Source organism: Mauremys mutica, chromosome 9 (assembly GCF_020497125.1).
Source record: "Mauremys mutica isolate MM-2020 ecotype Southern chromosome 9, ASM2049712v1, whole genome shotgun sequence".
NCBI lineage: Eukaryota > Metazoa > Chordata > Testudines > Geoemydidae > Mauremys > Mauremys mutica.
Genome location: NC_059080.1, coordinates 18,168,153 through 18,192,923, shown reverse-complemented (window position 1 = coordinate 18,192,923; position 24,771 = coordinate 18,168,153). Strand labels below are relative to the sequence as shown.

General features: G+C 47.3%; 1 protein-coding gene across 3 annotated transcripts in view; it reads left to right on the top strand.

Moving 5' to 3' along the window:
* The window catches only part of CHRDL1 (chordin like 1), a 62,829-nt gene that overhangs the window by 18,738 nt on the left and 19,320 nt on the right, over positions 1-24,771 (top strand). For all 3 annotated transcript variants that reach the window (XM_045029046.1, XM_045029044.1, XM_045029045.1), the window contains exon 5: positions 20,532-20,677. In XM_045029046.1, the coding sequence (XP_044884981.1) occupies positions 20,532-20,677 (146 nt within the window). The remainder of the gene's footprint in view (positions 1-20,531; positions 20,678-24,771) is intronic.

Below are 24,771 nucleotides of genomic sequence, written 5' to 3'. Positions count from 1 at the left end.
TATGAACCTCTTTCAAAGGTTCTCTTGAAGGTAGGTAGCTCTGGACGGCCTATATCTTGGTCTCTGAGACAGTATATGTGTCCAAAGGGAAGCTCTGTTCCGAGTGGAAGATCAAGGGGACAGTGATAACTGTGATGGGGCAGCAAGGTATCCGCTTTCTGCTTGTCAAACTTGTCGAGGAAGTCTTGGTATCTGACTGGTATCGTAGGGGCTGTACAAAGAGATGTGGAAGATGCTGCAGTCCCAGCCAAATTTATCTGATAGTGGAATCTGGTTGCTGGTTGGTGATCAAGGGCAGGGGCGGCAGGTGGTGTGGCTTGAATTTGCAGGACTGTAATCTGTGCCTGCAGTTTCTATACAGCACCTACTATCCCTGAGAGGGAGACGTTGGTCTTGTTGGGATCCCTGCTCACAGAGCTGGACCCCTATTTCCCTGAATGATCCCTTCCTTTTAAATGGGCTGCTCAAACTCTCAGGAGAGCGGGTTGTAGGAGTCAGGTCTAGTGGTTGGAGTCTAAATGCCATAGCGCAGTATCAAGATGGTCAGAACCAGGAACCAAGACTGAGGCATAGAACTATAGCCAGAGCCAAGGGTTGAGAGAGAGTCAGAGCCAGAAATCAGAGCAGAGGGTCAGAACCGGATTACCTGGAGGCTTGTCTGATTTGCACAGGTATTATGCCTGCATGTAAAAATTGGACATTTACATGCTCAGAAAGCAAGTGAAGTCTCTTACTGGGCAACTCAGTACAAAGACTGGGTGCATAGTTGCATAAACAAGTTAGGTGCAAAATGGCACAATTGACATTTGAAAAAGTCAGTCTCAGGAGTTCAGGAAAATGAGTGGGTTTGATATTCTAACAATATGGAGTTTGAAAGACTCATGTCAGAATGTCATAGAGCATCAGAAATTAGTGACCAACTATCCTGGTATTGCTCATTTATTCATTACCAGCAACAGATGAACCTCAGAATCCCTGGAGGTTTGGCTCAGGTGAGTACCCAAAGTTCAGAATAGGCTTATCTGAACCTCTTGATGCCCCAAATCTGAAATAGAAACATAATGAGAACAGGCTTTCCTGGGTGGTTTCCACTACTCCCACTACTCAGGGTTTAACTCAATGTTTAGTGTTGCTTTGCAGTTCACCTATAATACTAGATTTATTAGCACTGCTAGTTAATCTCACCAGGTGGAATAATTGTCACACCCAGTTTCTTTTGGTCATTTAAAAAAAAAGTCTATTTGAAAATCAGCTACACAACATGCCTTGAAATAAACCCATATCTATATACACGGATTAGGCGGTTGCAATTTCTCAGTACTTTGGACTACCATGATATCTCGTTGAGAATTTTTCAAAGGTATTTGGTGAAAGACGGATTCAGCAGAGCTTCCAGGATGTTTCAAGTACAGCTCAAAATGCATCGAGTCCATGCAGTTTGCTACTGTGGAAGGCTGGGGAAATGATTTATACAGCGGTTCAGCCTTAGAGCATGAATTAAAATGTAGCTACAGAGAAAGCCTTTTTTTTTAATAGTTCCCCTCAGACTTTTGTTGGGCTATTTTTTATGCCACCATAAAATAAAATACAGGAAATTAAACCTCACAAAAATATATTAAAATAACACAGAGTCTGACTTTAACCCAAGAAAGTTAAAAATAAATCCTTGAGCATTTAGACTGAAAGAGCATCCTTAACTCAGCTCAGTATGGAAACTAGGTAAAGCATTGCTGGTCCCTTCAAGAGGTGGGTGATCTTACACATGGTACGGGCTGGCTGTATTAAAGACCAAATGTTCCCCTCATCTTTGAATTGCCTTGTTCTTTCTGAGTTTAGGCTAGTCATTGAAGTTACTTTAATATAGGGTGTTTTGTGATTTAATATCTTTGACACCTGCATCTCAGAGCTGCTCATATGGATTCTGTTAGTACTTGTGTTCACAGTTGTTTGATAGTGGATAGCTTTTCAATTGAAATTTATTGTCACCCTCAACCACTCCTCAAAAGCAAGACAATTAAATTGCTTTTAAAAAACTCCAGACCCTGAACCACATTATTTATATTTTATTTACATTTCAGATTTATATAAAATTAAATTGTGATACGTGAACAACAGGAAAAAGCTATCTGCATATGGACTGGATAGATTCCCACTAAATTTAGATAAGGCCCCCTGTGAAAAAGGGATGCAGTTAATATGCACCACCACCCAGAAATGCTAATGAATAAAACAGAAGAATGATTCAGAAGATGAAATCACTAAGTTAAATTGACTTTGGATCCCTGTGGTGTTCTGAGGACTGTGTTGGAATTGCAGGCTATCATTTTAAGAGTGGGATGTTTCCTGGTCCTGCTTGCAGGCTATGGGTCTCTGTAGTGAAGTGTCTGGGAGCATCAATCTGAAGACAGCCAGTCTGTAGTAAGATGGGGTGAGTTGCGACTCTTGGTTTTAGGGAGCACCTGTTTCTTTGTGTGTTTTTAGGTTCTTCTGTGCTATTTTTCTGAATTCTAAGAAATAATGTAGTGTTACACTGCAAATTTCCAGCCTGAGTAGTTGACATTTTTATGTAACTCCATGTGTATGCTGTGAACCTAATAGTACCAACGGCTATAAGTAGAAGGAAAGAGATGAAATTAAGCAAAGGAAGTTTTAAAGAGAGAAAAATCAATTTGCTCTGTTACCCTTTGCAAAAATCCCCCACAGGTCTCCTATCACAAATGTTATTTGAACCTAAACTGTGTAAATCATTAGAAGATACGTTGTGCTAATGAAACATAGTTAATCTTCCCCAGCTCTGGTTCCTATGATCCCATAGAGGGTGAAGCAGGATTTGGCTCTGATGCTAAACAACTATAAAACATGTGTGACAAGGTGGGTGAGGTGATATCTTTTATTGGACCAACAAAGTTGGTAAGAGAGACAAGCTTTCAAGCCACATAGAGCTCTTCTTTGGGTCTGGGAAAGGAACTCTGAGCTAAATGCAAGGTGGAATAGATTCTTTAGCATAAGGAGTTAGCACATATTCTAAGGGACCATCTGTTAACACCTCTGCAGTCAGATAAAACAGGAGCATCACTTATTCTTTATGACATTGTGGTGTGAACACACTTGTTCTCCCACTAGCTGATGAGGTTAGCCTGAGTCTTGTCTAATAAAATAGTGTTCAGGAGAGAATCACGTACTGAAAGATGATGGTGCTTTTTCCTATTCTTTGGGCTCAGTTCACTCATCCAGACCCAATGCTGTATTAGTTGCAGGACTGGAAGGTGCACCAGCTGAGCGAGCAGTGGTGAGAAGCATCATGCCATTGTGAGAGAGGGGCACAGAAGACCTGCTCCCTGGGCACTGAAGGGGGTTGTTCAGTGGCAGCCTTAACACACATGCAGAAAAGGCACAGCTTGCATTGTCCCTAGCACCAGCTCCTCTCCATGCAGAGGGATAAGGACATAGCCATGCACGTCAGGGTGGCCAGAATGTGGCCCTATATTTTCCCTCCCAGAAACATCTTTAAGCATGAGTAGAAGTGATGGTGATAGTGCTAGAGAATCAGCAAATGCAACTGAGGCCTGGTCTACACTACGCGTTTAAACCAGTTTTAGGAGCATTAAACCGATTTAACGCCACACCCGTCCACACTGAGAGGCCCTTTATATCGATATAAAGGGCTCTTTAAACCGGTTTCTGTACTCCTCCCCAACGAGAGGAGTAGCGCTAATATCGGTATTACCATATCGGATTAGGGTTAGTGTGCCCGCAAATTGACGGTATTTGCCTCCAGGAGGTATCCCACAGTGCACCACTGACCGCTCTGGACAGCAATCAGAACTCGGATGCAGTGGCCAGGTAGACAGGAAAAGCCCCGCGAACTTTTGAATATCATTTCCTGTTTGCCCAGCGTGGAGCGCCGATCAGCACGGGTGGCGATGCAGTCCGAAATCAAAATCCAAAAAGAGCTCCAGCATGGACCGTACGGATGTGATCACTGTATGGGCAGGCAAATCTGTTCTATCAGAGCTCTGTTACGGAAGACGAAATTCCAAAGCATTTTAAAAAAATCTACAGACAGAGGCCACAGCAGGGACTCAGCACACTGCTGCGTGACAAACGTAACGGAAAGCCAAAGAATCAAATGGACGCTCATGGAGGGAGGGAGGGGGGACTGAGGACTCAAGCTATCCCACAGTTCCTGCAGTCTCCGAAAAGCATTTGCATTCTTGGCTGAGCTCCCAATGCCTGTAGTGTCAAACACATTGTCCGCGGTGGTTCAGGGCATAGCTCGTCAATTTACCTCCCTCACCCACCCCCAGAAGTAAAAGGGAAAAAAATCCTCTCTTGACTCTTTTAAATGTCACCCTATGTTTACTCAATGCTGCTGATAGACACGATGCTGCAGCAGTCAACGGCAGCATCCTCGCCCCCCCTCATGGGTGGCTGATGGTACAATATGGCTGATATCCATCATCATCATCATCATCAGCCTTGTGGCAGATGGTGCAGTGCAAAAGGACTGGTATCTGTTCTCATCATCAGCCCGTGAGTGCTCCTGGCTGGCCTCCGATGAGGTCGTCTGGGAGTGCCTGGGTAAAAAACTCCTGATCATTCCCAGTAGATGGTACAGAATGGCTGGTAACCATCTTCATCATAGCAACAGGGGGCTGAGCTCCATCAGCCCCCGCCTTTCATGTGTAAAAGATTCTGTTCTGCCTGGACTGTCATAGCAGCGGGATGCTGGGCTCCTCTCCCCCACACTGCTTAATGTCCTGTCTGGACTATCATAGCAGCTGGAGGCTGCCTTCCCCTCATTTTATCTCACTAACAAGTCACTGTTTCTTATTCCTGCATTCTTTATTACTTCATCACACAAATGGGGGACACTGCAATGGTAGCCCAGAAAGGCTGGGGGAGGAGGGAATCAACAGGTGGGGTTGTTGCGGGGGCACCCCCTGTGAATGGCATGCAGCTCATCATTTCTGCGGGATCTGACACGGAGCGGCTGTGCTCTCTGGTTCTATGATACAGTGGTTCTCTAGTACACTTGCCCCATATTCTAGGCAGGACTGATTCTATTTTTAGATACCATAAAGGAGGGATTGACTTGGGGAGTCATTCCCATTTTTGTCTTTTGTGCCCCCGGCTGATCTCAGCCAGGGGCACCTATGACAGCAGCAGATGGTGCAGCACAAAAGGACTGGTAACCATCATCTCATTGCCAATTTACAATGGCATGGTAGATGGTACAGAATGGCTGGTAACCATCTCTGCTATCATGCAAAAGCAAATGAATGCTGCTGTGTAGCGCTGCTGAATCGCCTCTGTCAGCGGCATCTAGTACACATACGGTGACAGTGACAAGAGGCAAAACAGGCTCCATGGTTGCCATGATATGGCGTCTGCCAGGGCAATCCAGGGAAAAAGGGCGCGAAATGATTGTCTGCCGTTGCTTTCCCGGAGGAAGGAATGACTGACGACATTTACCCAGAACCACCCGCGACAATGATTTTTGCCCCATCAGGCACTGGGATCTCAACCCAGAATTCCAAGGGGCGGGGGAGACTGCGGGAACTATGGGATAGCTACGGAATAGCTACCCACAGTGCAACGCTCCAGAAATCAATGCTAGCCTCGGACCGTGGACGCACACCACCGATTTAATGTGCTTAGTGTGGCCACGTGCACTCGATTTTATACCATCTGTTTTACTAAACCGGTTTATGTAAAATCGGAATAATCCCGTAGTGTAGACGTACCCTGAGCGAATGCAGAGTCCTGAGTGCTTAGAACAGAGTTTCTCAAACAGGGGTCGCCACTTGTGTAGGGCAAGCCCCTGGCGGGCCAGTGTATTTAGCTGCCCCGTCCGCAGGTCCGGCCGATCGCAGCTCCCAGTGGCCGCGGATCGCTGCTCTGGGCCAATGGGAGCTGCAGGAAGCGGCGCGGGCCAAAGGACTTACTGGCCACCGCTTCCAGCAGCTCCCATTGGCCCGGAGCAGTGATCCGTGGCCACTGGGAACCGCGATCGGATGGACCTGCGGACGGGGCAGGTAAACACACCAGCCTGGCCTGCCAGGGGCTTTCCCTGCACAAGCAGCGACCCCTGTTTGAGAAACCCTGTTCTACAATCTGTCATCATAATCATCAAGGTAAATCCCAAAGGGACATGGCCTCATTGCAGATTGGTCCTTAAGGAGGTCTGGCTTGATATTCAGTTTGTCTATCACTAGCTATCTTGAATGCACCACCAAAGCTTTTGGAGACCACGTGACTGCTAGTTGTGTAACACCATTCCTGGTATATATGCTTCAGAATTTGTTGGACTTCCATTCTAACAACATGTCCAGGCCTAAAAAGCCACCAAACCAAACCAGGGCCGATGAAAGCCATTGCTGGGTTCAGCTTTGATGAAGACAGCAAGAACCAAAAATGTCAATGCAATGTTCTTCAGCCTTCCTAAATGCCCATCTTTCACTGCCATACAATAGCATTAGTATAATGGTGTTTTGATAGAACCACAGCTTTGTGACAAGCTTGATGTCACAATGTCCCCAAAACATGGCAGCAGTTGTTGCTATACAAGTATCCACATCTTTCGCGCATCCTCCGGCACTGTCATGCCCAAATACTGACAGGTGCCACCTGCTTGATGTCCCATCTATACAGATTAATATTGAGCTGGTTGTAATCTGGAATTGGAGGCTACTTGATGCTAATGGCCAGGGACTTTGTTTCATCCCAGATTAATAACCAGACCAACGTGTGCTGCTTCTTGCCCCACCAGACTGGCCATCAACTGCAGCAATTCACCAAACTGCGCTAACAAGACAATGTCATTGGCATATTTGAGATCTCAGAGCAGAATGGTGTCATCTCAATGCCTCTGACAGCTTATCAACTAATTAGTGACAATATTAAACAACCGTGGGGCCACGATACAGCAGAGTCCTGTGGAGACAGCAAAACACGACATGTATCTGCCATTGAATTAAACACAGCTTTCCATTCCATTATAGAGCTCTTCTGTCAATGACACTATCTTCCAAGGGATGCCCAGTCACCTTATCAGATCCCACAAAATTGCTTGATGAACTGAATCACGGACCTGATGGAACGCTATAATAAGTGCCTCACACGGCTTATTAAATTCAGCCGTCTACTTGGTCAACAGTGAAATGATCAGGTCTAAAGCTGCATTGAATATCCTGGCCTTTTCCATGAAGGGCATCATGGATTCTAGACATTAACAGGGAAGCAAAGACTTTCCAAGGAACTGACAACCGTGTAACACTATAGTTGCCACCAGGGGCGGCTCCAGGCCCCAGCACGCCAAGCGCGTGCCTGGGGCGGCAAGCCACTGGGGGCGCTCTGCCGGTTGCCGCGAGGGCGGCAGGCAGGCTGCCTTCGGTGGCTTGCCTGCGGAGGGTCCGCTGGTCTCGCGGCTTCGGTGGACCTCCCGCAGGCCTCCGCAGGCAAGCCGCCGAAGGATGCCTGCCTGCCATGCTTGTGGCAGCAAAATGCCTAGAGCCGCCCCTGGTTGCCACCTTCAGCTTTATTACCTGTTTTGAACAGAGGCAGAATGACTCCTTTCTTCCAGTCATCAGGGATAACACTAGTTTGCCAGCTGCTCTGGAGGAAGCTGTGCAGCCATGGTCAGGGGCGGCTCTAGCCATTTCGCCGCCCCAAGCATGGCGGCACGCCACGGGGGGGCGCTCTGCCGGTTGCCGGTCCCGCGGCTCCGGTGGACCGCCCGCAGACGTGCTGCGGATGCTTCACCGAAGCCGCGGCACCAGCAGACCCTCCGCAGGCACGCCTGCGGGAGGTCCACCGGAGCCGCCTGCCGCCCTCCCGGCGACCAGGAGAGTGCGCCCCCGCGGCATGCCGCCCCAAGCACGTGCTTGGCGTGCTGGGGCCCGGAGCCACCCCTGGCCATGGTACAACAATACTCTCACTTGTCTCCAGAAACTCAGGGGTTTCTGGCACCTTCCCAGACTTGAGCTTCTGGACTGAGATCTGGATCCCATCTTGGGTGAAGGAAGGCAGCTCTACAAATGGAAGTGAGACTGCAGATGCTAGACAATTGAGCAAAGTCTTCTACAACCTATACTCAGGCTTAAGTGTAAAGTGTGGCGTCTGTGTGAGTGAGAACTGCAGCAGCTGGCCCTAAAAGTAATGCCTGTAAAAACTGAGGGTACAGGGTGTATATACGTAAGGGCATTTTCATCCCTGATCTGGTGCAGGTGCCAGAGCAAGGAAAGAGAGAAGCAGCCATGGGGAGCAGCCCTCAGTGCAGCCTAACAATGGCCGCTACAAGACTTCGCCACCTTGCAGAATCATCACGGCCAAGCTCTGCCTTGGCTATGTCCCCCGTCCTGACCCACCCTCTCTGGTCAGCACCCACCACGGAAGACCTTATGCACCCTGGGCTGCTGCAGAGGTGAGGTGCTGCTGGCAGAAATGGCTCTGTGCCTGGATGTGGCACCTAGGGTATTCCCAGGATGATGGAGCGCTTATAACTGCTATACAGCCACTTTGCACCAGCCCTGCAGGTATAAAGAGCACAAAAGACAATGATGAATTGAATTGGGTCCCTCAGTACAAATTCTGCTCTCAGACACATTCTTGCAACCCTACTGCTCTCATTGTTCCTTGTAGTCAGTGGGGCTGCTAGAGGAGAGATGAAAGCAGAATTTAACCCTCTCTGTTGTAGTAAAATGCCTTGATATATACACACAAACTATTATTTATTTGATCTATTTCCCATATAAACGTGAGGTTTTTTAAAAAACAAAAAGCATAAGATTTTTTTTAAAACAAAATTTTAGGTTGAACAAACAGCTCCCAGGGCTAGGAGGGGCAACAATATAGTCTCAATATAGTCTCTAGTACAAATAAAGCCAAAACTGACCCACTCCTGGTTAGAATCTCATCTCAGGAAAGAAGGCAAGAGTCACTCCAGATTTACACCTATCTAACAGACCAAAATCAGGTCTGCCTTGTCTATCAACTCTTGTAGCAAGTCCCATAAATCTCTTGCTGCGAGATGCTCTCCTCATCTCTTTAAATCTCCTGCAGCTGTGTTTTGGATTTGTATGGATCAAATTCTCAGCACTTATTTATTCTTCCATTACGAATGTGTCACTGATATTGAATAGGCTGTTTCTGATCCATAGTTATCCTATTTTATTGGCTTATGGACAGTATGGGGTAGAGTCTGAAATTGGAGAGTTTCTGATTGGATTCTAATTTTTAATATACTTCATTTGGCATAACACTAGGACTGAGATGAAGACTCTTCTTGGCACAGGGCCCTATCCCAGGTCTGCTCAAGCTGCTTGCAGCACAGACTCCGAGGGTGCAGGGGGCAAAGGGCTATATGCCACCTTTTTGGCACTCTGATTCTCTGGCTGAATGGTGGCTAATTCAGGCCATGGTATAAGTTAGAGCATCCTCAGGCCTGCCTGACCCTACACATGGCCGTCCAGGTCACCCAGGGCTGTTCCAGCAGCTGGAAGTAGCAAGAGTAAGAGCCAAACATCCTTTCCTCCGGGCGCATGCCCTGTTTTGGGGCTGCAGGGGAGGGATGGGCACAGGGTCGCTAGGCCAGCTGCCCGCAGAAGGGATTTTAAACTGGTCAGGTCCATTGGCTTTATGGCCCCTTTCCCAGGTGCTGACCTCTCACAAGCTACTACCCACTATTGGATCAGAGAAATTTTGCTCACACAGTCAAAGGGAGTTTTGCTTTACTTCAGTGAGCCGGGATTTCGTGCTCAGTGTATATGGCATGTTGGTGTACAACATGCCACCTAGATTAGTACGGACTGGAAGTCAAAGTTTGCAGAAGGAGAACGTTGATATTTGTGAATTCATTTATTTTAGTCGACGTTGAATTTTCTCCCTTTTTTTAAAAACAAAGAATATTTGAAGCCAACAGAACATTTTGATATGGCAGTGCGCTCTGTCGCCTATTTCTGAACTGGAGAGTGCTATAGGTAGATGCAGCCTTTGAATCAGTTTTCAAGGTAAATTTATTTCCATATTAAGATAGTTAAGCCTGGTCACACAGCTTATCCTCTTGGCATTATCTAACACAAACACAATTACCAACAGATAAATATTGGCCGGATCCTGATACCACTGAAGTCACAGGCAAAATCATGCATTGCACATTCACTTCACTAATGTAGGACTGGACCCTTAGAGGACGGCTGTCAACCCTGGAAACAAAGACACTTTCTTTCCACTTTATCCTCCATGCTTCACCTCCCCTGCCCTGATACTATGGGGGCTGACAAAGGAGGATTCAGAATGAACCCATTTCGTTAAGAGGATTTACACAGATGATTTACCTGATATTTTCCATAAGCAACTAATTACTGCAAAGATACCCAACACCATTAAATGCCATGCAAAGCTGTGAGAGCAATCCTTATTAGGAAACAGGGTTCACAGATATGGGCTATATGCAGTTCTGTATATCTGCGGCTAATTAATCTATTGAATTATTTGCCCCAGGAAGATCTTTACATAGTCTAGAGCCTGTGCCTTGTCCAATTCTCTGGTGCAACTGCACGTGCATGAATACTCTCTCTTCTCCAAATGGAGCTATCGGATATACTGCTCAGCCATGCATCCCAGTTCCTTCAGTAGATCATTTCACACATCTGTATTTCTCCTTACATCAACCAAAGAAGTTAGGCCTGTAACAGAGAAGCCATAACACACTCTCCTTCATGTGCCTATGAAATCCTGTTAGGATTTATGACCTAGGGTGAAGTCCTCCCCTGCTTTGAGTGCTTAAGTGGTTCATAAGTCTTGTGCTGACCATAGAGGGGAGAATATGACCTTATGTCTGTGGCTCTGATCATGCACGTGCTTATCTTTTAGCAGGAGTAGTCCTATTGACTTCAGTGGGACTAGTTAGATGCTTGAAATTATGCTTGGGAATGAGGAGTTGCAGTATCGGGGCCTGCATTGCTATGACTGCAACGGAAGACATACAACTGAATGTTGGAGACTGCATGTGAGAGTGTGTGTTCCTCTACACAAACAGCATCTGCCTAAAATTATAAGGAGGCTTTGTTTATACTGTATGTCTATATATAACTTCTGTCTGGTGCCATTTCTCTCTCTCCCTTTCTCCTCTTGTGTGATTGTCTTTTGGATAGTAAACGTGCCTTCTCAATTCTTTTCTGTGTGCCTAATTAGAGGACTTCAGATTCCTTCCTGATATCCTATTCTCCTGAAGAATGTGAACTTAGAGTGATTATGGATAATTTTAGTAAGTGCCAGTTTGTGTTTTGGAAGAACTTGGCATGAATGTCGATATCAGCATGTGTCATTCCATACCTCAGTTGAGATGTGTGAAAACTGGATTAGATTAATTAGCTGCAGCTATACAGTACTGCATATAGCCCATATCTGTGAACCCTGTTTCCTAATAAGGATTGCTCTCACAGCTTTGCATGGCATTTAATGGTGTTGGGTATCTTTGCAGTAATTCGTTGCTTATGGAAAATATCAGGTAAATCATCTGTGTAAATCCTCTTAATGAAATGGGTTCATTCTGAATCCTCCTTTGTCAGCCCCCAGAGTATCTGGGCAGGGAAGGTGAAGCATGGAGGGTTAAGTGTTTTATAGCCTCAATGGAAAGAAAGTGTCTTTGTTCCCAGGGTTGACAGCTGTCCTCTAAGGGTCCAGTCCTACATTAGTGAAGTGAATGTGCAATGCATGGTTTTGCCTGTGACTTCAGTGGTATCAGGATCCTGGGGCAAATAATTCAATTCCCAACTGAAGTACTATTAAGACCTAGTTACCAAGATACCACTATGCCCATGCTGGTTTTGTGCTGAGTAGAGAGGCCCATCCCACGTAGTCACTAAATGTGTTCCTGATGATCTCATTCAGGTTCTTGTCCTCTTTGCTTCAGCTTTAATAGACAGAAAAGAGTCTCATGCGGAGCAATATGGAATTAACAGAAGTCTTAATTCTGAGCCGAGAACAGAGATTAGAGGAACCAAGCTGGAGTTGCAGTCTTGAGCTGGTCCAGAGAGAGGTCCATCATCCCATCACTTCACAACCTTCTCTTCTGTCCCCACCCTGCCTTGCCCTTCCATACTTTGTGCATCAGTCAGAGACATCTACTCATTTTAATTAGCCTGGAAACAGCATGGACTGTGGATTGGTTTTCAGATGAAAGCCAAGCCCGTGGTGTTGGAAAATGTGGTCCGGATCAGGATTAGATGCAGTGTTAGCATCCTGTTTGAATGCAGGGTCCCTCTTTCTCCTCCCTACTTTCCTCCAGATGCAAAGGCAGCTACTGTTGCTTCTCAGGCCTTGTCTAAACTGGCAAGTTTCTACACAGTAAGGCAGGTATCTGCGCTGTAACTCCCAAGGTGTACACACTGCCAAGCCACTTAGTGCACAGAAACTGCACAGTTGCAGCGTTGTAAAAAAACCACCCCGATGAGAGGCATACAGCTTTCTGCACTGTAGCTACAGCGCCTCCAGGAGGTGTCCCACAATGCCTATTTCTTGCCTCTCTGGTCATCGGTTTGAACTCTACTGCTTTGCCCTCAGATGACCAACCATGAGCCCCACCCCTTAAATTCCTTGGGAATTTTGAACGTCCCCTTCTTGTTTGCTTGGTGATGCATTCAGTGGTCTTAGTGCATCTTTCCAGGTGACCATGTCTGCTCCACACACGAGGCGATCTCTCGCTTGGAGCAATGCCGAGCTGCTGGACCTCATCAGCATTTGGGGAGAGGAGGCTGTCCAGTCCCAGCTGCACTCCAGCTGTAGGAACTAGGATACCTACAGACAGATTTCACGATGCATGACAGAAAGGGGCCATGACCAGGTCACACTTCAGCGCAGGGTCAAAGTGAAGGAGCTGCAGAATGCCTACTACAAGGTGCAGGAGGCAAACCACCGCTCCAGTGCTGCACCCACAAGCTGCCAGTTCTGCAAAGAGCTGGACACAATACTCGGTGGCTCCCGTGTCAGTCGTGAGTGGACCGAGCCAGGAGGAGGAAATCTTGGATGAGGATGTGGAGTGGGAGGGGGACCCAGAGGCAGAAGATGACTTGGAGGTCACAGATGCATGCAGCCAGGAGCTCTTCTCTACCCCGGAGACAGTCACAGCGATCAGAGCTTGGCAAAGCGCAAACAGGAGAGGAGGCCCCTGGTAAGTTACTTTGATTTGGGGAAACACTGAAGCGAGTTGTTGGGGGCAGGAGGGTTGCAGAAAGCAGGCTTGTGTCTGTATGGTGTGTGTACCACCAAATGCCTAGTCTGAGTGGCGGAACATAATGTTGATTGACTCCCTCACTTCACGGGAATCTGCTTCAGAGATCTCCACGAAACGCTCATGGAGATACTGGGCAATCCACTGCTGCAGGTTCTTTGGCAGAGCTGCTCTGTTTCTTGCCCCATTAAAGGTAACTTTCCCACACCACTCTGCCATCACTGGTGGAGTGGAGGGAGGGGACCATTGCTGCACACAGGCAAGCTGCATAAGGGCCAGGGCAGAAAGTCTTGGAGAAGACCCTCCCTTGATACCCTGCTCACCCTCAGCAGCAAGATATATTCCATAATGGACGCAGCCTGTGGAAAATGTGGGGACAGTAATGATTATAAGCCCTCCCCCCACCCCAGGGCTGGCTCTCCCCAAGAGCCATGTGCCCAGTGTACAGTACGGTCCTGGAACACTGATTTCCCCTGCCCCTGTGGTTACTCACCATTTTGGAGGTCTGCTGGCTCATGTGTGCTTGCCTGAGGTCAGCCAGTTAGTGACAGGTATGAGAATAGAGGCTGTGTTTTAAATCACTGAATGAGTGGTCTGTGTGTTGCAAACAATACTGCTTCTGTAAAATGTTGCATTTTGGCTTCACAGATATGACCCTGGGAGCGCAGCCTCCGTCCTTCTTATCATTGGCTGAACGGCTGCACAGAATTAGAAAGCAGCCACGAAAAAACTAAGGAGGACTTTCTGTGTGATGTCATGATGCCTTCCGCGGCCAAAAAACAAGAATTGAAGGAGTGGCAGGACAGCGAGAAGAGGGATTGAAAGGAGAATGCAGCGCGCCAGAACGAAGCCACAGAGCGGCTCTTAAACGTTATGGAGCTACAAGCAGACAAGCTCCAGGCGCTACTAGCATTGCAAACCGAGCAGCTCCATGCCCACCCTCCCCTGCAGCCGCTGTCACAATCCCCAGACATCACCAACACACTCTTATCAACCTCCTGGCTCCAGTCTGTACCGGCTGCATTCCACTCCTGCCCCTTCACAGTCCAGCCCTGCGGACTCCCAGTACCCTCTGCACTCAACACCCGTCCCTCTGCAGTTTAGCCCTGCTGAAGAACAGAACCCGCTGCACTGTACTCCAAAGGACAAAGTTGCATAGGATATACCTGAACATACACAAATCTTTAAACCACCCTGGGATCCCACCTTCTCCTGAGACCCTCCCTTCCCCCAACCCTCACAGTGTTGATGTGGGTTTTTTTGTTTTGTTTTGTTTGTCTCTCTCCACCAGTTGTTGTTTTTTAATAAAATAATTGTTTTGGTTTGAAAGCAATCTTTATTCTATTAATTGAAAGCAAACAAACAGAGCCCTGCAAAGCAACAGGCAATTTTCTTAAACCTTCACAGTGCATTGTCTGCACCAATCACAATCACCTCCTGGCATTACAAGCAGTGCACTCCCGAGCACAGCAACAAATATTAGTGGCTTTCAGCTTCAAATTGCTGCCTCAAGGCATCTCTGATCCTTATGGCCCCACGCTGTGCCCCTCTAATAGCCCTGGTCTCTGGCTGCTCAAATTCAGCCTCCAGGCACTAAGCCTCAGCAGTCCAGCCCTGAGTGCTTTCACCCTTCCCTTCACAAATATTATGGCGTGTACAGCACGTGGCTATAAGCATAGGAATATTGTCATTAACCAGTTCCAGCTTCCCATATAGGCAGCACCAGCAGGCCTTTAAACAGCCAAAAGCACACTCAGTCATTCTGCACTTGCTCAGCCTGTTATTGAACCGCTCCTTGCTGCTGTCAAGGTTCCCCCTGTATGGCTCCATAAGCCACGGCATTAAGGGGTAGGCAGGGTCTCCCAAGATCACAATGGACATTTCGACTTCCCCTATCGTGATCTTCTGGTCTATGAAGGAAGTCTCTGCTTGCAGCTTCCTGAACAGGCCAGTGTGCTGAAAGATGCATGCGTCATGCACCTTTCCAGACCAGCCTGTGTTAATGTCCTTGAAATGCCCACAGCGATCCACAGGCACCTGGAGAACCATAGAAAAATACCCCTTCCAATTAATGTATTCAGTGGCTATGTGGTCTGGTGCCAGAATTGGAATATGCGTGCCATCTATCGCCCCACCGCAGTTAGGGAAGCCCATCTGTGCAAAGCCATCCACAATGTCACACATGTTGCCCAGAGTCATGGTCTTTCGGAGCAGGATATAATTAATGACCCTACACACGTCCGTCAACACGCATCCAACGGTCAACTTTCCCACTCCGAACTGGTTAGAGATCAATCGGTAGCAGCCTGGGGTAGCCAGCTTCCACAGTGCAATCACCACGCGTTTCTCCAATGACAGGGCCACTCTCATTCTTGTGTCCTTGTGCTGCAGGGCTGGGGTGAGCTCATCACACGGTTCCATGAGTGTGATTTTCTTCATCTGAAAGCTCCGCAGCCACTGCTTGTCATCCCAGATGTGCATGACGATGTGATCCCACCACTCAGTGCTTGTTTCCTAAGCCCGAAAGCGGTGTTCCACTGTGGTCAGCACCTCCGTGAATGCCACAAGCAATCTCGTGTCGTAGCTACTACACATGGCGAGATCAATGTCAAACTCCTCTTGCCCTTGTAGTTTAAGGAGTAACGTGTTAGTGAGAGTGAGCAGCATATTGGTCAACAGTGCAGGATCCATTCCTGCAGACCAAAGAGGCAGAGTGCACAGTACACAAACCGTTGAAAGATGGCGCCAAATGCGGATGGAAGCACAGGGATTGCTGGGATGCAAAGCAATGCATCACGAGGCATTGGAACCAGACCCAGGATGTCCCATGACACTCTCTGCCTTCCCACAACTCTTAGCGGCAGAAGAGGAAGAGATGCTCTGTGGGATAGCTGCCCAGAGTGCACCACTCCAAATACTGCTGCTGCAAGTGTGAACACGCTATTGCACAGGCAGCTGACAGTGTGAACACACAATAGTAGTTTCCCTTTAGCGCTCTCTGAGCGGCGCTGTAACTTCCGGCGATGTAACTCTGCCAGTGTAGACAGTCAGTCTTCACTTCGGTCTCTAGACTCACTAGTGAGACAATGTAGTTGCAGGTTTGTCAGTTGCCGAATGATTTCCTCCACCTGCTGCTGTCCTGAGAAACTACAGGGACTCCACAATAGTTCTTCCAGAAGAAGAAACTATCTTACAAAGAAAGTCTTCCCTTCCACTTCCCAAACATAATTAGTGACCATAATTCAATGTTTTGAGGGGTGATGGTGATTTGATTTTATTTTATTTTTATTTAGCAATGTTACTTACTGGATATAAGATATCTGCAGTAAAATTTATTCACTGCATCCAACATTCTTTCTTACTCTGAAAAAGTTACAGGGAGCTCCTGCATGCATTGGTCTTTGCAAACTGCAGACTATGGGCAGGTGCCTAGAAAACAACTTCCCAAATGGACACAGCAATATGCTGCAGAGGCAGCATTAACGCATGGCTTGTATCTTGATTGGGGACAGCTCTTGCAAATTCTGGTGACGTTACAAGAGCATGGAGTGCTACATGCCAGAGCTGTTATGTGGCCAGGAAAGCTGCACAGGTCAGAAGCATGTGGACCATTCATTCCCCATGGAAAGCTGTGTGTGCTACAAATGTGTGGATCCATCCCTCAGAAGCCTTTAGCTACATTTTTATGCTCACCATGAGGTCAATTGCAGAGGGCCCTGGAGCTATCCCTGCACAACTTTTTGGAGAAGGCAGAGTCCCCAGTACCCTTTTCTGCACTTCAGTCCTGCTGGCTGTGGTTTGTCTGGTATCGATGTACCACGAGACAACACCAAATTTTGGCTTGAGTGATCATTCTTATGAATTTCAAGGACTGCGTCTAATTAGAGAGAGCTACTCCAGAATACACATTAAAAAATTAATCCACACAGCAACAATCAAAGTGCCACATCTCCTGGATCAACTTGGGTCATAGCTTTGTGTTATTTACAATGTAAGATGTGACTATGAAAGTTTCAAATATAAACATTTTTAAAGGTACAGTGGTCTGTACAGTAATAGGCTTCCCCCATATGCTGCTCACTCTCACTAACACGTTACTCCTTAAACTACAAGGGCAAGAGGAGTTTGACATTGATCTCGCCATGTGTAGTCCCTTATGTTTGACACTCACTTCTCAGTGACATCTCTCCTATATCTCAGAGGGTCCCTTCTGCCAGAGGCATATATAGTCCTCTAAAAGAGGCCACTAGCCATCAGCTACCTTTCAAACTTTAAGGTTTTAGTTGTTTCTTGCCTTCCTTACAGTATCTTAGCAAGCTAGAGATTGAGAACTCGGATCCTGTTTTCCATTTCTTTTTTTAGCAGGGTCCCCCTTTCTGTGCTCTGGACATGTATAGAACCTGGTGATTTTCTACACTTGCAGTTCTCTTTCTTATGGTAGGAAATTGAGTTTTATTTCTTGGCTCTAGATATTGTAAATGCTCCTACACTGGCCCAAGATGGTACAAGTAGCTGGAAGCAACAGCATCTCCCAGAATAGAAATAGAAGCCACTGCTGATCAGCAGCCACCAAGACAGTACTTCTAGCAGCAGCAGGTTTTGGAAGAGACTCTTCTCTTTCAGAATTACAATTAAGAGACTGATTTACCTTTCATGTCTGAAGTATATTAATAATAGGTACCAGAATATGGACACATGAAAATTCTGCTCCTAGACTGTTGAATATCGCTGACCAAGAGAGGTTTCCACATAACCATGCATGTCATCCACCATAAAGCATATCAAGGACATAAAACTTGAGTACGTTGAAAGTTCGGTGAAGAGAAAGATTGGAGCTCTGCATGGGATCTAGTATCCATGCTTCAGCCATGCATTTCCCTTTTGCTTTTACAGTATCACAGGGCGCCATTTGTGGAGCTGAAATAACTGCAAGCTGTGGCCTTTCACAGAGTGGAAATGCAAATAGTAAACACATCTCCTAAAAAAAAAAGATACTCCGTGTACATGACGTACAAAGGGTCATTTAAGAGCACTAAATCCTCTAGTGCTTTGGCTTACATAGCTTCTCCTCCTCCAATTCCCTTTGTCATAGCTGTAGGTCCTGCACTAACACACCAGACCTTAAAATGTTGAGGTTTGTGCACACAGTACATTCCTATTTGACATTTACTAATTTCCCCATGTTGAAAAGATTATTAATATGCAATGGTGCCAGCATACCAAAACAAACTCTTTTATGGAGGGTTCTAAAAATCAGTTTAAATCCATTGCCTATAGTCTAAAAACTCTTGCTCCTTTGGTTGAGTGCTCAGCTAAAAAACCTACATTCTTTGATGACATACTAATTTTGGAGAGGTTTTTATATGAAACGATCTGGCAGATATTAAAATGCTACAGCAAACCATGATGTTGCAGCTCAGGTTTCTCCTATGTGAAACCCCAAACCCACCAAGTGAAATGTCAGCTGCATTCCTTGAAATCTGAAGTGATTCTTTGGCTCCAGAGAACAATCACTGCACTGTTATTTCTAGGGAGCTACTATTTAAAAATGCCTGTGCCCATTTCTGGATGCTAGAGTGACAAATGTAAATGTACAGTGCCAGAGTCACAGCCCCACTCCTCTCAGGCAGCACAAAGCAAGCAGAAACTGCCCACGGCTCCCCAAATGAGGATTCCTCTGAGATTGGGGAGGCCAATCAGGAATACTTCGATCATAGCCTGACCATGCCACACTCCAGCTATTCGCAAGCTGGCCGACAACCTCTTTGATAATTTTTTCAACAGGCATTAGTTAGAGCAGCCCCTAGGCTGTTTTCACTAGAGCTGGGGTTGGGGTTGGCACAGAAGTGAAGACAGAGAAGAAAACCTGGCTAATAGTTCTGCTGAGCTGAGGCAGCAGGGCCCAGAACTGGATCACGGCTGCCAAGTTCGGGGCAGCTCTGTATGTGATGATGTATGCAAATTTAATGGGTTAATTTGAATATTTGAAAATAATTTGCAGGCAACCAAGCATCAGCTTTAACAAAATTATGCACATTTAGTTCAGATGAAATGTGTCACTTTGACAGCCTTGGCCAATGCTAGGAAAAAAGGCAAGCATGGAAGCCACTAGAAACAGAGACTTCCAAGATACAACTATGTTTGGGCATATTTGCTGGTAACAATGACCTCATTGCACAGGGCAGACAACATGATTTTGCCTAACAGCAGCATTAGAGCTGTGTTATTGCCTCATGCACAGGCGAAGGTAAGCTATACCACAGGTTGCTAACATAGTTCTTTATACTTCCTTGTTAATGTAAGATTGTAAGCTCTTTGGGGCAGGACCTGTCTCTTTGTTCTGTGTTTGTACAGAATCTAACACGGCGGGGTGCTGGTCCATGCCTGGGGCTCCTTGGCACTACCACAATGCAAATAATATTGGTTCTCCCAAAAGAAGAAACCAAGGCTGGGTGATTTTTTTGTTCAAAATATGTTTTCACCCAAAAAAAAAAAAAAAGCAGATTTGGATTGATTGAAACATTTCACAAATTGTCGTGGTTGAAAAAAGCTAAACAAAAATTCCAAAAAACTCAAAACATTTGAAACAATGTTTCAATTCAAAATGCCTTTGTTTTGAAATTTCTTTCAACTTTGTTAAAAACTATTAAAAATCCTCAAAATTGAAATAAAAAGTTTTATTTTAGGTAAAATGAAGCATTTCATTTGACTTGAAATAGACACATCACACCCCCTAACTTTTCCTCTAAGTTTCCTTTTGGGTCAACATGAAGATGCTATTTTTTTTAATTGCCAGTGAACCAAAAAATTAGATATTTAGCCCACCCTAGAGAAACCTTACATACAATATAACCTGTGCTAAGTCAGTTCCTAACCGTGGCCACCCATCCCAGTAGCTGGCAAACACTACAGTGTCATTAGCAAAGCCGACACACACCTTCTTCAGTAGAAGTACTCTAGCAGTCTGAAATCATGCTATCAATGCTGTGATTGCATTTTGACTATAGATCTGCGAAGACTAACAGGGACAGAGACAGCTTTTTTTTTTTTAAATCTGGGGTTCTAAAGTCAAAAAAATAAAATAGCTGTTTAATATTGCTGTAATGAGTAGTTTTGTACCGTGACTAAATTTGCCCACTTTCAATAAAATCATAAACAAGCTTCTCTTCCAAACTCAGTGTTTCTTTTATTTATTAATGTAATTTACCCCCCAAAGCTCCCAGTTGTCTACACCCATGATTGAGCAACTTGTGAAGTATTTTTTTAATGAAATGTTTTTTATTCTCATTTGTTCCAGAGGATTCGCTTTTCTCCATAAGCAGTAAAATCACTGGGAAATCCTGTGAATACAATGGCACCACCTACCACCACGGGGAAATGTTTGTGGCCGAAGGACTTTTTCAGAATAGACAACCCAACCAGTGTGCTCAGTGCAGCTGCTCAGTAAGTAAGAATTTAATTGAACCCTACTGTATGCTTTGCTAGATTCTCTTTGCTAGGAGACCAGCCTATTAAACCTTAACTAATGTACAATTGTACCTGAGCAGTGGAGGCTGAAAGTCAGTAGTGAACAGTGACATATAAAAGCATAATCAGAGCCAATATGCAGCACCAGGTAAATGCCATTCTGCCTCCTACTCCAAACACAGTAGATGAAATCTACCCCATTGTGAACACTCTGTACATGACCCCACACAGCACACACTTAAAGTAGTTAGGTGGCTGGTAGAATATTGCTACTTGGAGTATATATAGTTTTATGTCAACCGGACTATGGAAAGTTCAACACTGGCTCTCTAAAAGAGGCCAGAATTATTCTAAATCCAATAAGGATTCCTACAAGTGGGAACTGGATGGCTCATGGGATTAACAATGGGCCACAGAACTTTAACCCACTAGGTCATCAATTCAATTTGCAGTGACCAATAGTTGTCACCCTCCAGTGGCTGTTCAGGTTTCAGTCTATCAACCCCTTCCTGGACAAACATTGGCCACATTTGGACCTTCATTTGATCAAGTCACCAGCAAATTTTGCATTAAGGAACCATCTTGGTAGCTGTCTGGCCCAACAGGTCAAGTACTGAATGGACTTGGAGATTACACAACTGGGTCACTGCTAAATGCAGTCCCTCCAGGTCAAGGCTGAAACTTATTGATGGGGCAGTGAGTTGGGAACTTGCCCTATGACAATGCCTGTGTTGTACCTCTCTTCTGGATAGAGTCTCCTAGTATGTTAGGCACATTTCCTGAGCACTATATTCTGTAAAATGTATTATTAATGTTTTGTGTTTTTAGAAAGACAGTTAAGGAATACTCTTCAATGCAATATCCTGTTTCTAGATCCTAGACCGTAAGGGTAGGGCACTTGGAGCTAGGGTTAGGGTTACTATGGGTAGGGCTTCCGGCCCTAAGGTTAGGGTTCCTAAGGGTAGGGCACTTGGAGCTAGCGTTAGGGTTCCTCTGGGTAGGTCTTCCCGCTCTACGGTTAGGGTTCCTAAGGGTAGGGCACTTGGAGCTAGGGTTAGGGTTCCTAAGGGTAAGGCACTTGGAGCTAGTGTTAGGGTTCCTATGAGTTGGGCACTAGGAGCTAAGGTTATGGTTCCTATGGGTAGGGCACTTGCAGCCAGGGTTAGGGTTCCTATGGGTAGGGCTTCCTGCCCTAGGGTTGGGGTTCCTAAGGGTAGGGCCCTTGGATCTAGGGTTACGGTACGTACGGGTAGGGTGTCCCGCCCTAGGATTATGGATCCTATGGGTAGGGCATTTGGATCTACGGTTAGGGTTCCTATAGGTACGGCACTTGGAGCTAGCGTTAGGGTTCCTATGGGTAGGGAACCACGAGCTAGGGTTAGGGATCCTATGGGTAGGGCACTTGGAGCTAGGGTTAGGGTTCTATGGGTAGGGCTCCCCGCGCTAGGGTTAGGGTTTCTATGGGTACGACACCCGGATCTAGGGTTGCAGTTCCTATGAGTAGGGTACTTGCAGCTAGGGGTAGGGTTCCTATGGGTAGGGCACCCCGAGCTAGGGTTAGGGTTCCTATGCGTAGGACACCCAGCGCTGGGTTATGCTTCCTATGGATAGTGCCCCTCAAGCTAGGGTTAGGGTTCCTATGAGTAGGGTACATGGAGCTAGGGTTAGGGTTCCTATGGGTAGGGCCCTCCGAGCTAAGGTTAGGGTTCCTATTGGTAGGGCTCCCAGCGCTAGGGTTAGGGTTCCTATGGGTAGGGCACCCTGAGCTAGGGTTAGGGTTCCTATGGTTATGGTTCCCGGCACTAGGGTTAGGGATCCTATGAGTAGGATACTTAGAGCTAGGGTTAGGGTTCCTATGGGTAGGGCCCTCCGAGCTAGGGTTTGGATTCCTCTAGGTAGGGCTCCCAGCGCTAGGGTTAGGGTTGCTATGGGTAGGGCACTTGGACCTAGGGTTAGGGTTCCTATGGGTAGGGCCCCCCAAGCTAGGGTTTGGATTCCTCTAGGTAGGGCTCCCAGCGCTAGGGTTAGGGTTGCTATGTGAAGGGCACATGGACCTAGGGTTAGGGTTCCTATGGGTAAGGCTCCCGGTGCTAGGGTTAGAATTCCTATGGCTACGGCACTTGGAGCTAGGCTTAGGGTTCCTATGAGTAGCACCCCCCGAGCTAGGGTTAGAATTTCTATGGGTAGGGCTCCCGGCGCTAGGGTTAGGGTTCCTAGGGGTAGGGCCCCCCGAGCTAGAGTTAGGGTTCCTATGGGTATGGCTCCCAGCACTAGGGTTAGGCTTCCTATGGGCAGGGCACTTGGACCTAGGGTTAGGGTTCCTATGGGTACGGCACCCGGCACTAGGGTTAGGGTTCCAATAGATAGGGCACCCTGAGCTAAGGTTAGGGTTCCTATGGATAGGGCTCCCAGCGCTAGGGTTAGGGTTCCTATGAGTAGGGCACTTGGACCTAGGGTAAGGGTTCCTATGGGTAGGGCCCCCTGTGCTAGGGTAAGGGTTCCTATGGGTAGGGCCCCCAAGCTAGGGTTAGGGTTCCTGTGAGTAGGGACCCCCGAGCTAGGGTTAGGGTTCCTATGGGAAGGGCACCTCGAGCTAGAGTTGGGGTTCCTATGGGTAGGGCACTTGGACCTAGGTTTAGGGTTCCAATGGGTGGGGCTCCCGGCGCTAGGGTTAGGGTTCCGAAGGGTAGGCATCTTGGAGCTAGGTATAGGGTTCCTAAGGGTATGGCACTTCGAGCTAGGGTTAGGGTTGCTATAGGAAGGACACTGCACCCTAGGGTTAGGGTTCCTATGGGTAGGTCGTTTGGACCTTCCCGCCCTAGGGTTAGGGTTCCTAAGGGTAGGGCACTTGGAGCTAGGGTGAGGGTTCCTATAGGTAAGGTCTCCCGAGATAGGGTGAGGGTTCCTATAGCTATGGCCCCCCGAGCTAGGGTGAGGGTTCCTATGGGTAGGGCCCCCTGAGCTAGGGTGAGGGTTTCTATGGGTAGGGCCCCCTGAGCTAGGGTTAGTGTTCCTCTGGGTAGCGTACTTGGAGATAAGGTTAGGGTTCCTTTCGGTAGGGCACCCCGAGCTAGGGTTAGCGTTCCTATGGGTAGGGTACTTGGAGCTAGGGTTAGGATTCCTATGCGTAGGGCACCCCGAACTAGGGTTAGGGTTCCTAAGGGTCGGGCTCCTGGCACTAGGGTTACGGTTCCAATGGATAGGGCACCCTGAGCTAAGGTTAGGGTTCCTATGGGTAGGGCACCCCAAACTAGGGTTAGGGTTCCAATGGGTAGGGCTCCTGGCACTAGGGTTAGGATTCCTATGGGTAGGGCACTTGGACCTAGGGTTAGCGTTCCAATGGATAGGGCACCCCGAGCTAGGGTTAGGGTTCCTATGGATAGGGCACCCTAAGCTAGGGTTAGGGTTCCTATGGGTATGGCTCCCAGCACTAGGGTTAGGGTTCCTATGGGCAGGGCACTTGGACCTAGGGTTAGGGTTCCTATAGGTAGGGTCCCCCGAGCTAGGGTGAGGTTTCCTATGGGTAGGGCCCCCTGAGCTAGGGTGAGGTTTCCTATGGGTAGGGCCCCCTGAGCTAGGGTTAGTGTTCCTATGGGTAGGGGACCCCACGGTAGGGGTAGGGTTTCTATGGGTCGGACACCCCGAGCTAGAGTTAGGGTTTCTATGGGTAGGGCTCCCCGAGCTACGGTTTGGATTCCTATAGGTAGGGCTTCCAGCGCTAGGGTTAGGGTTGCTTTGTGTAGGGCACATGGACCTAGGGTTAGGTTTCCTATGGGTAGGGCTCCCGGCGCTAGGGTTAGAGTTCCTATGACTAGGGCACTTGGAGCTAGGCTTAGGGTTCCTATGAGTAGCGCCCCCCAAGCTAGGGTTAGGATTTCTGTGGGTAGGGCTCCCGGCGCTAGGGTTAGTGTTCCTAGGGGTAGGGCCCCCCAAGCTAGAGTTAGGGTTCCTATGGGTATGGCTCCCAGCACTAGGGTTAGGGTTCCTATGGGCAGGGCACTTGGACCTAGGGTTAGGATTCCTATGGGTAGGGTACCCTGCACTAGGGTTAGCGTTCCAATGGATAGGGC